The sequence below is a fragment of the Corvus brachyrhynchos genome, unplaced genomic scaffold (genome assembly GCF_000691975.1).
Source record: "Corvus brachyrhynchos isolate BGI_N302 unplaced genomic scaffold, ASM69197v1 scaffold142, whole genome shotgun sequence".
In the NCBI taxonomy this organism is placed as follows: domain Eukaryota; kingdom Metazoa; phylum Chordata; class Aves; order Passeriformes; family Corvidae; genus Corvus; species Corvus brachyrhynchos.
In genome coordinates this window covers 11,004,778-11,021,692 of record NW_008237226.1, presented here as the reverse complement: position 1 = coordinate 11,021,692, position 16,915 = coordinate 11,004,778, and the positions used below count along the sequence as shown (strand labels likewise).

General features: G+C 36.7%; 1 protein-coding gene across 1 annotated transcript in view; it reads right to left on the bottom strand.

The window, feature by feature from the left end:
- The window catches only part of HDAC9 (histone deacetylase 9), a 278,578-nt gene that overhangs the window by 49,448 nt on the left and 212,215 nt on the right, over nt 1-16,915 (bottom strand). The window contains exon 22 of the mRNA XM_008629959.2: nt 11,262-11,380. Within this exon, the coding sequence (XP_008628181.2) occupies nt 11,262-11,380 (119 nt within the window). The remainder of the gene's footprint in view (nt 1-11,261; nt 11,381-16,915) is intronic.

Here is a 16,915-nt window from a genome sequence, read left to right as displayed (position 1 = left end):
AAATAAATAATAAGTCTGCTTATCTTTATTTAAAAAAAAAAAAAGATCTTCAAAACAAAACAAACTTGTGAAGGATATATAGATTTTTATTGAGATTTATATATATCTCAAATTTTAAATTGATAATTTCTCTTGACAGCATAAAACTACTATGCAAAGCAATTTAAGTTATTCTTTGCAAACCGACTTTGCTTAATAGGAAGAAAACACTGCACAAGAACAAACACAATATGCCTGGCTGCAATCATAAATAAATCATAAATTTTATGGCAATACATGTCAGTGATCATTTTCCCATACAACTAATTCACTGAATTCATATCTGATGTTAATTATCATATTAGGAAATAATTTTGAAAGCTAGCACATTTAAAACCCAGACATTGCATTCAAGGATACATTCCACTATTAAATGAAACAGCTTTGTTTTATTTTGCTTTTAGAGAACGCTAATCTGTTTTAAGTAAGTAAAAAACATTTAGAAAACAGCTCTCACAAACAAACTGCTTCTGAATGGATGCAACATCAGATACCAAAAAGGGAACCTTTTTTTTTTTTCACCTAGAGGAATTTAAGGAAAAGGGATCAGACTATGGATCAAACGAATCAAATATTTGATTACCATCATAAACAGAAACCATTACGTAAGTGAATTTTTATTAACTAACAATACTTTATTGTTCTGGATAGTTATCTAATTTTAGTTTTTTCTTCCAAAGAAGATCTTTCCCTTCCTTGGTCCGTTTTAGCGTATATGAATCATAATTGATGATTGGGAGAAAAGAATGAATCTGAAGTAAATAAGTTATTGCTAAATTCATCCAAATAGACTTATTTTACAACAGAACAACTCCTATTTCTTTTCAATTTAATTCTATAAGAATTCAGGAAGCATTTAAATAATGGTTTTCTCACATGAATATGCTTTTGAAGAGTTTTTAGCATGTTTTTGTACATAACATTTAGAATATCTGTCCCTGTAAACATTACTTGTTTTAGTAAATCTTAATCATGTTGGTGGAGTAGTCTCGATCATGAGGACTGCTCAAAGCGAGTAAAAGCTTGTGGGATTAGGATCTACATTCTTGCATTTCCAGAAATTTTATGGTAATTAGTTGGTGCAAGCAAGAACAATTTCCTTAAACACAGCCACCACCCCCACCCCACAAAACAACAAACAAAGGTAATAAAATGCTGAAAAAAATTTGGGATTTTTTTTGTGTGCCAGTGTTGGCAACTTGCATCTTTTTACTGCAGATTTCATAGTATTCAGTGTTTTTATATAAAGATATTATGATCAGGAGATTGCAATTGAATCTGAACGTTCCATTGATAAAAAAATGGCTGGGGGAAAAACTTAAAAGATGGAGGCAGGTGTTCTGGGAGCTCCACAATAAAAGAAATCTGAGTAGCATTTTACTGACTCTTAGAATATTTTTGAGGCCTGAAGCAGTGGGTTTTTAACTTCTAGAACTGGTAGTACTGATATGCTATTTCAACAATTAATCAAGGTGCAAGCATCCAGTGTGGTGATGTGACTTTTTGAAACTACCACCATGAATTTATGTTTTGAGTTTAATTCACATAGGTAAGCACAACAATTTCCCTTTACCCACAAGTAATTAACATGCCTTTTATAACATCTATTTCAATAACTTACATTCTTTGGGACAATAGTACCTTGAACATAACGTTTTAATGTTTATTTTATATGTTTGCTTGGGTAAAAAACTCCAACACAGCAGCAACTAAAACAATTGCTGGGATCAAAGCTAAAAATACCAAGAAAATCTCTTCAGATTAGTGAAGAATTGCTGGTACTGATACCAGTCAGACCTGAAGTGTACTTGATACCGGGATAGTGTGAAAAAGATGAGTTTGCAGACTGAAAAAACAGATGGCCCCTTATCACCCCATGGGGCTAAACACACAAGAGCAAACTTCAGAGACGCCTTACCTTTACCTTGTCTATCCCTATCAGGAGAGACTGTTATATTAAGGGTTATTGCCTCCCTAGCCCTCCCTGTGATCAGCTTTTGAAGTCCATGGCCAAGAGGCCAGTGTGAGAATATCACCTCAGATAAGAGGTGTTTGCTCTGTGAAATATTCAGGACAGGTATGTTTTAATCCCCTGTTGGTTTGAGAACTACCCGCCATAAAAGCATAACTGGCTGTTTATTTGTGCAGGCAAGAGATAACATCTTAAAGTTACAGTCTGCCTTAAGTAGTGGGGATGTGAAGCCCGAAGAAATGAACCATCCAAGCTCATAATCAAAATTGTGTGTGCTCTCTTCTTCTCTTCCTAATGAGATGTAAACATTTTGGCTGCTGTCTCTTTTGAAAGATATTAATCAATCTATTGGTTAGAAATCACAAAGGATAGTCAGTCTTCAAATTACATGCCTTCTTTTATAGCATTTTGAAGCTGTGAACAATATGTTAAAAATTTTCCCATGGCGCAACCAAGTAAATACTTGTGGCACATTTCTATTTATTACAGAGAATGGTTAAATTCTAAGACATAAATCATGCTCTTCTACTAAAGACTACAAATTCCCAAAGACAAGACTAATTCCCAATGCAACGATGCTATAAAAGATCAGACATTTTGTTATGCAGAAATCCACATTTGGAGATGTCTTTCAACAATGTTCTCTCAGGACCCAATCCTGCAAAAGGCACAGGCAAGTTGCTGAACACTGTGTCAAGCTCCATTAGTTTCAAAATGGCCCTAAAACCTTATATTTAATTTGCTGTATTTAAATTGTAATCTGACATGATTAATACTGCCTAACCAAAAAAATACTTTGTTCTTTCCTTTCTTCTACCAAATGACAGCCTTTTTGTTTGAATGAGGAAAAATATTTCATAAGTTTAATTTAAAAACTGAGAGAAGGTACAACCAATTTTACCTTTTTTGCATCCCTCACATAAGTTATTGTCATTAGCCAATGTTACTACTGTAGCATGAAAGAAAAAATACCAAGAGGTATCTGAACAGATAAGGGAAGATGACCAAAAAGGGAAAATAATTCTTAATGGTTTTGTAGATTCTCTTTTTTTTCTACTATAATCTATCCTTTGCCCTGTCCCCAGCAACTGTCCTAAATCAAGGAGTGGGCACCTGATGCATTCTGCAGATGGATTGACACTGTATATCTGAACATGCTATGCAGGTGGTTTTTCACTTGTACCAATTAGTTAACTAGCCAGCAGACAGATCTTCTCTTTGTGAGGCAGGAGTGGGAGTGGAAATGGAAATCTCTCCTGGCTCATTTGCAGAAAGAAAGGCCAAGTGAAAGTGGAAAAGCAGGTCAAAACAATGATTATTTACTAATATTTCTAATTCCACTCACTTTCTGCTTAGGTAGACCCTTTCTGGAAGATACACCAGTTAGCCAGACAGTATTGAAACAACTGGGCAGTAACAAAATAAGTACTAAGGTTTCTGAATCCTTCAGATGAGTTTTAAATATGTATCCAGCTAGACATGAGTGCCCCAAAGTCTGAAGACGAGGATTTCCCTAGCCTCAGTAAATGAGGTGAACTGTTCACTGTTTTCCCTTGGCTCAAGTCCATAGTCCAAGCCATTGACATTGAAAGCAGGTTCTTCAATCAAACATTAGAATTTTTCTGAATTTCTCCAAGCACTAATCCCTTTTTTAAGTGAAATAATAAAAAAGAAAAAAGGACTTCTCCTCTTATATCTTCAATTTGCCTTTTACTATTCTGTGTCCTAGAGAGGGCACTAATTTATACAGTGAATTCCAATCTCTCGTCCACAGGAGCCAACAGACTATTCTTCTTCAGAGAACAGGATTTCTGAAATTTTCTACATTTCATATTTATAAATGTATATATAGTGTTAAGGCAATAATGTACCAGATTTTGGAGTCACTGACAAACAAATCACTGATATTGATAAATTTTCAAGAGCAAATTTAAAGAGTAAAAATGCAGGAGTAAACAAACATAACCTGACTTAGGAGGCTGAGCAATCCAATGGCCATGTCCAAATCATAGGATATGATACAGCAATGATTGCTGTGGGCTACAAGGAAAAAGAAACCAAAATGCTTTACTTCTTCCAATGAATTCTGTGAAAATAATCATGTCTAAGAGTTGGTCACCATTTAATTTTTCATCTATTTTGATATCTTTCATATTGTACCAAACTACCACTTAATTAGTATTCAAGAAATTACCCTAGAGAAAACCCAAACTTTGCTTTCAGAAGTGAACAACTGGAAGCAAAGTCTTGATGCTACATTTTCTTGCTGCAAGTCACTGGGTATCATGTAGTTTCTAAGAGACAAAAGGGACAGAAAAAAAATTTCTGATACCAATGAGGACACTCCCCAGTGAAAAACTGTATCATTGATCATTGCCCCAACCCATCTCTAATGCTGTTAGCTCTGAGTCAAAAGCTGAAGATCCATCCTGCTGGATAATTACTTTATCACCTCAAGTACCACAAAGATAACCAAATAATGTCCAAAAAATCAAATATCTGAACTCAGAAGAATTCAGACAAGAAGGCAGTTGCGGCAACTGAAGTAATTCAACAGTTTACTGCTACCATAAGGTATCCTACTCAACCTCTTCCTTTCTCCACTGCACCTGGCACATATTGGTCCTTCCATAATCTGATTCAGCCTAAGCCCAACAGAAGTCTCTCCACTTTTTCGACTGTTTTCTGATGGGTTGATGAGTTAATGCTCCATGTGTTAACAGAGAGATTGACAAGATGCAGACCCAGCACAAGGTAAATAATGGACCACTCAGAATGGGAAGCGGTGTGCAACAACCCTTTTGTATGGCAAGGAGCTGCTTGGAGCAGCTCATGCCAGCTATGAAACTGCAGTCAAAGGCAGTCAGTGCCAGACTTATAAAGATCACAGCTTCTTGTAGTTGAGTCAAAAAGAATTTCATACTTGTGAAGAGATTAGACATGGCATCATAAAAGCCTGCAATGCTATTTTTAGAAGCTTGAACTGTGGTAAAACAGCTACCAAGTCAAAACTGCTATTCTCTTTAGTCCTGTCAATTTGCAAGGATTCGTTTTTCTGGCCTTCCTTTAACATATACTTTAACATTAGCCCCAGTAATCCCAACCAGTACTCTTTGTCGGAGTCTAGCGCCACAGAAGACTTTCAGACAATCCCAAGAAAGTGAAGTCCCTACCCAAAGACATTATAATGACTACCCCAAATGACTCACAGTCAGTCCAACATCCTGTCCAATAGAGAGTTACAGTATTATTTGGGGACTCCTTTGGAAACCAAGTACTTCCAGGAAAAAAACCCCAATGAACATATATAGCCTTTTTAGTACTTGAAATACTCAGAATAGTCACATAGAATGTTTTAGAAATACTGAAGCTGGCACATGGGAAACTTTTTCTCTGAAACATATCTGAAGTACCAGGCTTTGACCTTGAGCAGTTCTGCATTTGAATTCAGTGATATGTAGTTTCAGCATTAGCCTTTGGTCTGTTTCTAACCCATATAATATACACAAAACACAGTGGGAAATTGAAAAGAATTTCAATACAGTAGGACAGTTGTAAAGGCTCAACAAAAAAATAGTCATTGAAGAGAAACTTTTGCATGAAGCCTCTGGTGTCTGAGTGTGCTATGGTATATCTAATTGTAAGGATGCCATCTATTTATAAGACTCCTTTAAAGCCTTCCAGGCATGGCTGGTACACCATGCTAGATCATTTGTTTCAGCAATCAGTCATCTCTTTATTAAAACTGTGCTCATTACTTCTGAATTTGGTTGGGCCGAGAGCTTTTTATAGCATTTTATGTTACATTCAGAGATCTTGTTATCAAAACTCCTTATTCCCAGTGGGAATTGGAACAGAAAAGTGAAGGGCAAAGCAACAAGAAACCAACAGGACAGGCCCCCGAGTTCAACCTGGTTGCTCTTATTTGTATTTTTCAAAGTATCACCTCCAGTCATGAGAAGAGATTCCTCACAGAAAAGCTGTTGACTACATGTAAGGCAGCAGACTTTTTAATGCATTAATTTCTACCATTTATGCTGACATATCCTTTGGAAATAACCTGGGCTTGTGAGAAGGGAAACTGCTAATAACTTTAGCACTTTTTTCATTGGTCCCACTTGAATGGAGTGTACTACAGCATTATGCAGCTTTTGCTAAGTTGAGGGAGTTATTGCAATTTTCTCAACAACATTAAAAGTTGCAAATCAGCTTAGATAGAGTCAGTTATACTCTAGGCACTGGATCAACTTTTCATTGCAAATTTGGCATAACAGAAGACAAATATTCCAACAGACAAAATATCATTTACTCTTTAAATGCCCACAGTGGTATCCTTTCCTACTGCTAACTGCTGATTTTATTTTGCGCTCTGGTGTCAAATAGCATCTTTGGAATAGGAGAGTAAAACAACAGGAAAACTCCAGTAAATCATCATAGCCCTTAACAAATGCAGTGCTTCAGGAAGTTGAGTACCTTGAAAAAAGTCTTCATTCTTGCTTGACATTTCTCTGTTTACTTTATTCTTTTTACTGAATGGTCACGATTTAATGAGCAATTATGTAGAATATTTACTTGAACAGTAAAGTGATCTCAGTGGCTTTAGTGCAAGCATTATTCTAAGGGCTGTTCTATAAAACAAAGAGAAAGTATTTCACCTCAGGATAACGTTACATGGAGATCTTCAGTCAGCATAGCTAATTTAAAAACAGTTCCCTTACAAGATCTAACAACTTGCAAATTTATGACCAGGTCTGACAGCTCCTCTTCAGACTTGCTCACTACATGAAATTCAAATAGTGTGATAATACTAGAAATTTTAGCAGATAATGTAAAAATTAACTGTAAAATAAAGGACAAAATGTATCAGTTCTATCTTCAGTAGTTCCATCTAAGGATCAGCAGGATAAGAGCAAGGAGCAGATTCATACTGTTTAGGCATCTCCTTACTATTCTAAATATAAAATTCCTTTATCCCCTTTATTTCTTCAACCATTATTTTTCTTATATTTTGTTGTCAATACAACTTTTATTACTCCAGTACAAAAAGTGAATTTGATAAAAATATGTTTTGATAATACATATTATATTGTCATGATATTTTGTGCTATCTTTTTGAAAAAAATAAATTTCTAGTAATAAAAAGAAACCATTGGACTAGTCTGGAACTGAGACATGTTTTCCTCTCACTTGATTATATTTTACAACAAAATCAAAGAACTTTTACAGCCCCTGATCTAAACAAAGAGATCCCAAAAACTTCAATAGTTACTCTGCATAAGAGTTGTGTATGAGAGTTCCAGATGCTGCACTCACCCACCTTCAGCTTATGTCTTGGGGAACCACTTAGCCAAGCAACACTGACATTACAAAACATATTCCTCTATTTCAGCTAAACTTGAATCATTACAGAAGGGGCACAGAAAGCAAAATCTGAGATAAGTTGCCTGAATACTCCTGACAGAATGTACCAGATACTAGAGAAACAACTCCTGAGCAAGACTTGGCACCTTTAACAGCAAGACCCTGGGCCAAGAGGACTAAAAGAGAAGTTTAACATGACATTTGCCTCACTTTCTTCTCTTTGCTTTTTGATGTTAAACTTGGTACACTTCCCATAGCATAATGCCACAGGCAAGGCAGTGTCTGTGAGCAAAGATAATATTTTTAGCAGACAAATGTTTTTGTTTGGAAAAACAAACTCCTTTTCTGCCATAAACCCTTTTTTGGGGGGAAGACCTTCTTCAGGGCAAAGTGATTGTGAATTCAAAAGTATACCTGTTTCTAATTATGCTAGGTGGCCTTTCATCAGTGTTGTCAATAAAGCTTGCCTTTCCTTACTAAGATATTAGGAATGTAGCTCGTACCAAAGGACTGAGAACTTCCCAGCAGCAACAAGTTCTGCCATATGCCACCAGTCATATCAAATCTTTGAAGCCCTTTTTGTTCTTAAAAGAATATAAAATCCATCACAAAGTTTATGCATGTGGGTTGAGTACATATTTCAAGATGTGTATGTGTACGTAGGTATATTATACAAATACCTTTCGAAATCATAGCACTTCATTAAGAGAGAAGATTGGCACAAAGAGCCAACATAAAGAAAAATGTGCCTGTGAAATCCTCAAAGTTGGAGTTGAAACAAATGTTTTAGTTAATGTTCATTCTCAATTCTACATCGCACCAAACAAATCTGTTTTGTAGACAGGTAAAACTTAGTTAAATATTGCTTATCTTAGCAAAAACTAATCAACAGATGAGGACAAATTGGAAAGCCATTTTGAAAAAATAGGGAAAGTGATTTGAAAAGTGCAATAAGACAGGAAAGACTCAAACTTTCCTTCCAATATTTTTTAAACACAATCTCTTTTTTTTCAATGGAAAAAAGACCATTAGTGATTACATTACTTAATACAACTAGAGATAAATTACAAAGTAAGATACCTCCAAGCTCTGCTATCATCACTGATCTCAGTTGGCCAGATTCCACTCTATAGCCTTCCAGAGGAGCTGAGAGTCACCTCACTGTGAGAAACCCTCACATGCACAACAGACTCCCAGATTTAAAATCAGCTGCTAATAGATATAGATGTATATATGATTATTTTGTTGCTGACATGTTTGTTTACTAATCAGAAATGGCAACTCCTCAGTAAATAAGATTGTCATTCTGTATGACAATACAGAAAAAAATTAAAATTCTGGGTTAAAGCAGATTACAATTTACATTTCTCAAACTGTGCAGATTTAGTAGACCATTTTTTGCTGAATGTAATTGCCTGCTATATGGTTACTCCAAGACTGTAATTAGTCCAATCTGCTATCTTCATCCAGTGGTTTTTACTTTATAACTTGGGATGGCTGATTGGTTAATACATTTTAACTTTCCCCTTAGACTGTACTCTGAGGGAAAGACATAAACAATTAATTATCAAGCATCTAGTGGCTTCCAAATTCTCCTTAACAGCAAGGTTAGTAGCTAAGGATCCATCTTCTCTCCTTTGATGTCACTCTCTCCCTAATTTGAAGAGCTTGTATGAAATCACAGAAATCAGAAAATCCAATGTATTACGTGTACACAAAGTGCTAAAGATTTATAAAGGAAGAATATTTACATGTTCAACTTTACTTGTTGGGGGTATAATTTCTAATTTTTACAAACCCATTTTATTAAAACTTAGCATGAATATCTATTTTTAGTCTCTAATATGAAAGTTTCTCTTTGGACCTTATTTTTTTTTAATAGACTGTTCATTTTCCTACATACCACATATAGTATGTTATGTTCTAAAATAGTATGGTGGAATGCGGAGAATTTTGTTTTGGGGAAATAATAAATTCCTTTGGCTCAGTAAAAAAGGCTTTATTCATCCCTCAGGTGCATGATCATTATCTGGGTCTATCTTGGCTTTTCTCTTAATTTAAACAAGAGCCACCTACTGTAAATCATCTTTTTTTGCTTACAGATGTGCAGAAGTAGATGTGTAGCCTCTTATATAAAAAATGTATTAAGATTTCTAAAAAAAAGTTATGGAGAGTTAATTAATTAACTCATGAATGAAAAGTAACACTAATTCTAATGTCAGACAGTTTTTATTTGCTGCTATTTCTAGTTAAGTTGTTGAAGTTGCTATGCCAAAATATTACATATGCCAAAGCGTCTTGCATTGTTAAGGGACATGTAGAATACCTTCTCAACAGCTAAATACAGATAGTTATACAATGTTTCTCAACAAAATGCCTAATTAAGTACCAGTTGAAAGTTCACCTCCCTCCCACACAAGCTCATGGAATGGTGCCACTGACCAGGAACCACACATGGAAAAAACCAGCAAGTAAATCTCTCACCTCCTCCTGCAAAACGTTTTACTAAAAATCATAATACACAGGGAAATGATACTCAAACAAGCAGACAGCCTGCTCTGTTTCTTTCCTCTCCAGTGTAACCACTGCATTAAGCCGAAAATCTTGCTAAAACTCAGTATGTCTTATTTGCAGCCAGAGGGATACTGCATTTCCAGTCCATTTGTGCATTAGCACCTGTGTAAGTGTCTTTGGGTAGACTCTTGCACTGCTCTCTGCATTCTCCCTTTCCACAGCACACCACTATGGACAGTCACTCTGTTTCTCCAGTGTTGTCCTTGGTATTCAGGGGAGCCTGTTCAGCATGCGGTGAAAATTAAAACAAAAATATGCATATCTGCCCTGAACCTCCTGAGGCAAACAACAACTTTGGTCTGTTGATCTGTAACCAAAGTCAGAGGGCAGAAGGACAAAATCCTCTGAACTAGAGTCCATTTGTGCAGTGTTTTAAATGCCACTAGGTCTCATTGACTTCTCCAGACTTTTCCCAAGGCATTTGCCATTAGCAGCAGAGATCCATAATTAATAACTGATGAAGTGATATTATATACTGAATATACTGAATAAAAGTAGATATACTGAAGAAAATTATTCAGAGCATTGCATTAGGAAACCATTTTGTGTTGTCCCATGAAAAGCAACTGATATACAGCAATGTTACAATGCACATTACTGTGCAGAGAGTTACTACATCACCCAGCCTTGCTTAACATCCCAGGCTCAGAATCAGTTTGGCCGCAATATCTTGTAAGAGGTAGTGATTTTGGAGTGCTACATATGAGATATGTCAGAGAGACCTGTCTTTCAGAAAGTATTAAATCTCTGCCATATAAGCACACATTTTGAAAGACTGAAATGGACATCCATATATTGAGACCCAACAGAATAGTCTTTAAGAAAAATTTGGCCTTCATAAACACTGATGTAATTCAGGATTAATGCCATGGAGCTGAAAAGATTGCAATAACAAAAGAGCAATATGAGATTGGATTTAGGCTTCCAAAGTCTAAAAGCTCCAATATATATTTAAAGAGAAGTAACTTACTCCAGCATTTGGAAAACGGGGCCTATTGAAAAGCATGAAACCTCTAAAATGTTATTTGAATGCCAGAAAAGTAATACTTGAAAAAGTCAAGACAAAAATGCCAAGAGGAACAGAAAGGAGTGAGCCAGAAACTCTAACATGTTCATTTCCACCCTGTCCATGAGTTGGGCAAGTGCTGCAGCTCTCCAGCCTTCTCTGGGTATTAACTGCTGGACAGTCCCTGCCCTGAGTGACACAGCTGTCATCTCACAAAACAGAAACATAGATGGGAACTGGACTTACATAATAAGGCTTCTAACTAGAAAAAATACCAACTCAGAAAGGTGTGTCAATGGCAATACCTACATTTAGCTGTGACTTTGTACCCGCCCAGCGGAGGGTCGTGGCCTTCCACAGCATCGAATCCTGCTGACACCAGGACAATTTCTGGATCAAACTCGTTGGCAGCTGGCATAATCACAGTCCTGTAGAATGAAAAAAACCCCAATGTGATAAAATCAAAAGAACTTCCATCTTCATGATATAAATTGTCACAATCAGAAAAAACCACAACACAATATATTTTATTTTAGTTAAATCAGCCTCCATGGTAGCTGTTCAAGTCCAAGGCTTCAATCAATTTCTTTCTATAATCACTCTTTTTTCTTGTCTATGACTGAGAAAGAAAAGGCAGGTACATGTGAAAGCCTCTAATATTACTTACACATCTGTGTCTGTTTTATCCTGCTGCCTATAAAAAGCTGCCTCTTCCAGGGAAGTGACTAATGGTTTACAGAGAACTCTCAAAGCCTGACTGGAAACCCGGACTGCTCCAGTTAGTGCGAACTTGGTGTAAATTTGAACTATAAATTTCTTTTGGGAAAATGTTTGCTTTCCAAACTTTTTTTTTTTTTACTTCTTAACATTTTTAAATGTTTGTCGAGGTGGGGGGTGACTCTAGCAAAGGAAAAACATGAAATTCCCTTAATCAAATCCAGACTATGTTGTCAAGCCTTTCCAAGGTCAAGCATAACAGGAATGTGACAACCACAAACTAGTGACAGCAACCCCTGCTGGTGTCAGGAAGATAATTCAGCCCTTTACAGTCACAGATATTCCACTTTTTTAACCCCTTCCTTGACAAACTTGTGTGGATATTTTATTGCCTTGATTTTGCCCTTCTCCAATCTCAAAGCATGAAAGATGCATTGAAGGAGAAGACTAGCCCCTGTATTCTGCACTTGCAGGTGTGTTCTTTCAGGCTGACTCCAAAGGGAAGGTGTAAGGATGGCTTTTGCACTGGTTTGACAAACACTGAGCTGTGCTAAACCAGGGGGACATCGCTAACATTAAAAGGCAAATACACATATGAATGTTCCATCACAGATAAAGTAAATCAAGAAAATCCCAATTGGTCTACACTGGTCATAATGCAAAGATTAATTTTGTGCATGTGTAATGGTATTTGTTTTAGTTCAATGTTTATTAATTTATTTTATAAACACCTTAGTCCAAAGAAATCAAATTTTCTTGAAAGGTTTAGGTTTTATGTGGAAAAAAAAAGACACATTAATGATATTAACAATTCTCTAGGTTTTTCTTCAGTTTAGTTTTTGATCTTTTCATTTATAAACTTTCTTTTGTTTTTTTTTTCCTAAAAGGCAATTTTAATATTAGGAAAATATTCCTTTTACTTATGCAAACATTATTCAGATGAAGCAAAAAGTCTTTGTCAGGGCATACAGCATTTCAATGAATACAGTTTTACATTTATTAAAAAAGTATAGAGGCTGCTTAAAATTTTTTTGATGATTTTGCTGAAACTGCACCACAAATATCTGCAGGCAAAGTGATATAAGTTGAGAAATATTCCTTTTTTTAAATGTCATTAGTAGGCCTCTGCTGAAATATGGATTCCACTATTGAGCACTGCACTTCAAGAAGGACCTAGACCAACTGGAGAAATCAAAGGCAAAGAAAAAACTTCTAAAAAACATAACTTAAGTGGATGAATAATATAGGTGTAATTATTTGATTTGCATGACATGGGAGCATACATGATAAAAGTCCACAAATACATAAGTTGTTGCAAGAGGAAAGAAATAACCTGTTCTTTACCCTGCGGACAGGACCTGAAGCAGCTGCAGCAGGAAACCTGTAGTTCAGACACTGGAACAAGCTTTTAAGTAGTAAAAATAAATAATAATATAAATAAATTTTAAAAGAAAATTGGAGACTGTCTATGTCTTGGAGTTTTTTATAATAGGTAAAACCACCAAAATATCCACCAAGCTTGCTACAGGTTTGACTTGACATGGTTTGGAGGCAGGAGGTCAATTACTTCTCCTCTAGGTATTTTTTCCTGTTGTTCCACGATGTAAAACTCTCTAACACACAAAGTACACATATGAATATTTACATTAGACACTACAGTGACTGAATTTTTGCAAGCTAATCTCCACAAAGTTAGGGAACAATATCAGGAATAAAGGTCTCCTATGCAACTACATCTTATCTTATGTACATACCTTCTGATACTCTAATTACAAATTCATTGTCTGAAGCAACACATACTTCCCAAACTTCCCCACGTCTGCAACACATATGGCATGGATCCTGATTACTGATGAGGACTGTGGCTGATGCACAATCTTCATCTGTCCCCATAGCACCATACATCTTATACACTGAAAGAAGGAGGGATCCTGTGAAGAACCCTCCCTATCTGCAGCCACTTGAGCTTTTACCCTCCTCCTCTCTGTTCACATTTCCTCAAATTCAAGTCAGGCTCTGCTTTTTATTTCTTCATGTCAAACAAAGTGGCAACACCACAGAGTACAGCACAGACTAAGCTCAAGAGTCAGAGGATGGAGTGTGTTCAGTGCAGAGAGAAGCTCTGGAAACTCAAGTTGCTAAGAAGTAACAAGCCTAACCAGCCTAACACACAAAGAAATTTCTGAGCATCTTATAATTTGGAACACTGGGAAAATCTACCACTTTTACCACATTTCAAGACCTTGCTCTAAAGCGTAAAGATGTCAGCACATTTTTTAATAACTTGGGCAAAACAATGCATTCGACCCTTAATCTCATTCACAGAAGGAGCAAAAATTGTTTAGACACAGTTTATTCAAAATTTTTGGCAAATAAATATGTCTGACATTAAAACTGCCAGGCATACTGAGTTGGAATAGGCAAATTATTAAATACTGAAAGCAAGGTCTTTCGACAAAAAGAACCAGGAATAGGTATTAACACCAGCTTTAAGAGTGCTGAACAGGAAATAGTAGCACATTCATAAATCTCTACAGAAATGATATATAGGAATCTCAGCTAAAGAAAGGAGAACGCTGTAATGCTAATAACCGGAGGTGGCATTTAGAGCTCAGTGTTCTGTTACTGCTTTCAGTTTTACCTGAATTCACATTACCAAAATAACAGCTAAGAGGGTTTTTCTGAAAGGAAGGATTTTTCCTTTTAAAAATGTACACAGTGTCTGTTGCATTTCGCCAGAAGAATAACATCCTACTTTTGCTATGATACTGTCTCACAAACTAAGATAGAACTCTGCTGCTGCTACTCGTATACGGTGTATCAGAAGAGCTAACCTGTATGGCCTGGGTTGTTAATTTCTTTTTCATCCTCCATAATACTGAGGGAAGTGGAATGTCAGAGCTCATCCGTCTTATACTGTTCTCGATTTAATACTGAAGAACTTCTAAGGATTTTTCTTTTTGAAAGATATCAAGGAAAAATAGCAAAAAAAATAATGTGTTTACTGGGATAGCAAGCTTGACTCTTTTCTTAAAGTTCTCAGAGTTTCCGTGGTCCTTGTTACAGCAGTCAAGACTACTATATGGTCTTTCAAAAAGATGACAGCCACAAGCCTCAGAGACCATATAGACCTTTGGCTCCTAAATCTCTAATCCAGTATTCTGCATTAATCTACAGGCATTTAGGTGGTTACTCTTTTGAATAAATGCTATGAGATCTCTGCTCAGAAAAGAGCAGCTTAATGTCTGGAAAACATCATAGCATTTTGGCTTGGAGTTTATGTAGGTAGGACATCTCTAATGTTTGTCTAGCCTTGGCAGTAACTGCTTTGTGGCACAAAACACCCACAACAATTCTTTCACAAAAATGATGGATACTTTCCTATCTTATGAGTTCTATAAGGAATGACATACACACACATTTTTAAATATAGTCTCAATTTCACCATGACATACATAAAACCTTTTGTCATTTGTCACCCCTCAGGCTTTAGCACCTTCATATGAATATCTGTCTTTAGAAAAATCACAGAATCATAGAACCATAGAATAGTTTGGGTTGGAAGGGACCTTTAAAGATCATCTAGTCCACTTCTCCTGTCATAGGCAGGGACAACAAATGTTTTGAGGTTGGCAGTTGTAAAGACAGCCTACACAAAGCAACATGAAGATCACTTCTGCCTTGTAAACAATCTTTTCCTACTTCAGGATGGTTGGACAGGCAATGACAGCTCCTGATCCTTCACTATCTCTTGGGAGCAGAGAATCATCAGACCCTGTATCTTGCACCTCTTCTATCTCATCTACACTCTGGAGGGCACAGCAAGGTGTAAAAAGGAGAAATCATCCACTGACTACCTCCTCAGGAGCTCCCATAACCATGTCACTTCCCTTCTCAGCTGCCTAAGAAGAGAATCCTCTGAATCTGATCATAACAGAAAACAGGGTGGGTTGTTTTTTTTTTGAAGCACTGGTCAGACACTAATACATATTCATGTTAACCTTCCCAGATTCCTCAGACCAGCCCTATGCTCAGAAGTCAAGCTGCAGCTGGCAGGATTTGTTACGGTGCGAAGGGTCAAAACTCTGCTCACCAGAAATCCTGCAAGGGTGCACCGGCAGCCTGCATTCAGACCCTGCTAGGAACACTGATTATCTTACACCCAGCAGGAGTAAGAAATATGATTTGGCTTCTGGCCACGGGTCACCAGACAGGTACAGACTGGGGACTGGCAGGCCATCACTTCTGTTTGAAGCCAGTCAGGCTCCAGAGCTTATCTGCAAACCAAAGTTAATGCTAGGATCCTTCTCTGACAAAATAAGCAGCTTTTGTCGGAAAAGAAATAGATTTTATTCTTCCACTATGACTCACATTCTCCTCCACTTCCTTCTCCAAAGAAAATAAAACACATAAAAGTGATATTTATTTTCTGTGATCTTGAATCATATAGAAGCATAAACATTTGATATACCATATTCACCTAATGATGACAGCAGAGTTACAGGGGCATCTTGCCTGGCTGACTATTTCTTTCTTTTCTCATTCATTTTCATTAATAAACATGTCAAAACTTGAAAGCTTGAGCAGCTGCACCGCAGAAGTTATTTATCCACGATAAACCTTGCAGTTACAGTGGAACTGTGTCTTCCAGACCAACGTAATGCAGATTCCTCTTTCAGTGTAACGGTACTGGGAACAGAGCATGTATCTGGGAAGCTGAAAAGATTTCTTTTTGTCCAACTAAGGAGATTTCCCCAAAGAATTAATATGTTCCATTTGGGTATGCTGCTGTCCACAGAGAAGCCAAGGGATGGCTTCCAGTTGGGTGTAGTTCTAGAGAAAACATCAGGCATGTGATCCTCCCCTCCCCACCAATCTGAACATCAGATGCAAGACATTAAAGCGATTCTACCAAGGGACTCTGTTCCTTTTATTCTTCCATTCTATTTTTGTACATTCAAAGCACATGGCTAGGATGCTACCAAACATTTGTTCTCCCAGAAGAGATTGCAGAGAAGTACCCAACGCAGAAATGACTCTCCAAGCACCAACACACAGAGCTGGAAATCTCCAAAGAAAGCTAAACTTATGCAAATAGCTACAATTCTTTTGCTGTGTTGGCAATTTAAAAAGGAAACAAGTAGGAATACCAGCCCAAGACAATAATTAATGCAACTGAGAAAAGTAATCCATGCTGTTCTAAAACTGTAGATTGGAATGGCTTAGTCACATAAATTATTTGCTCT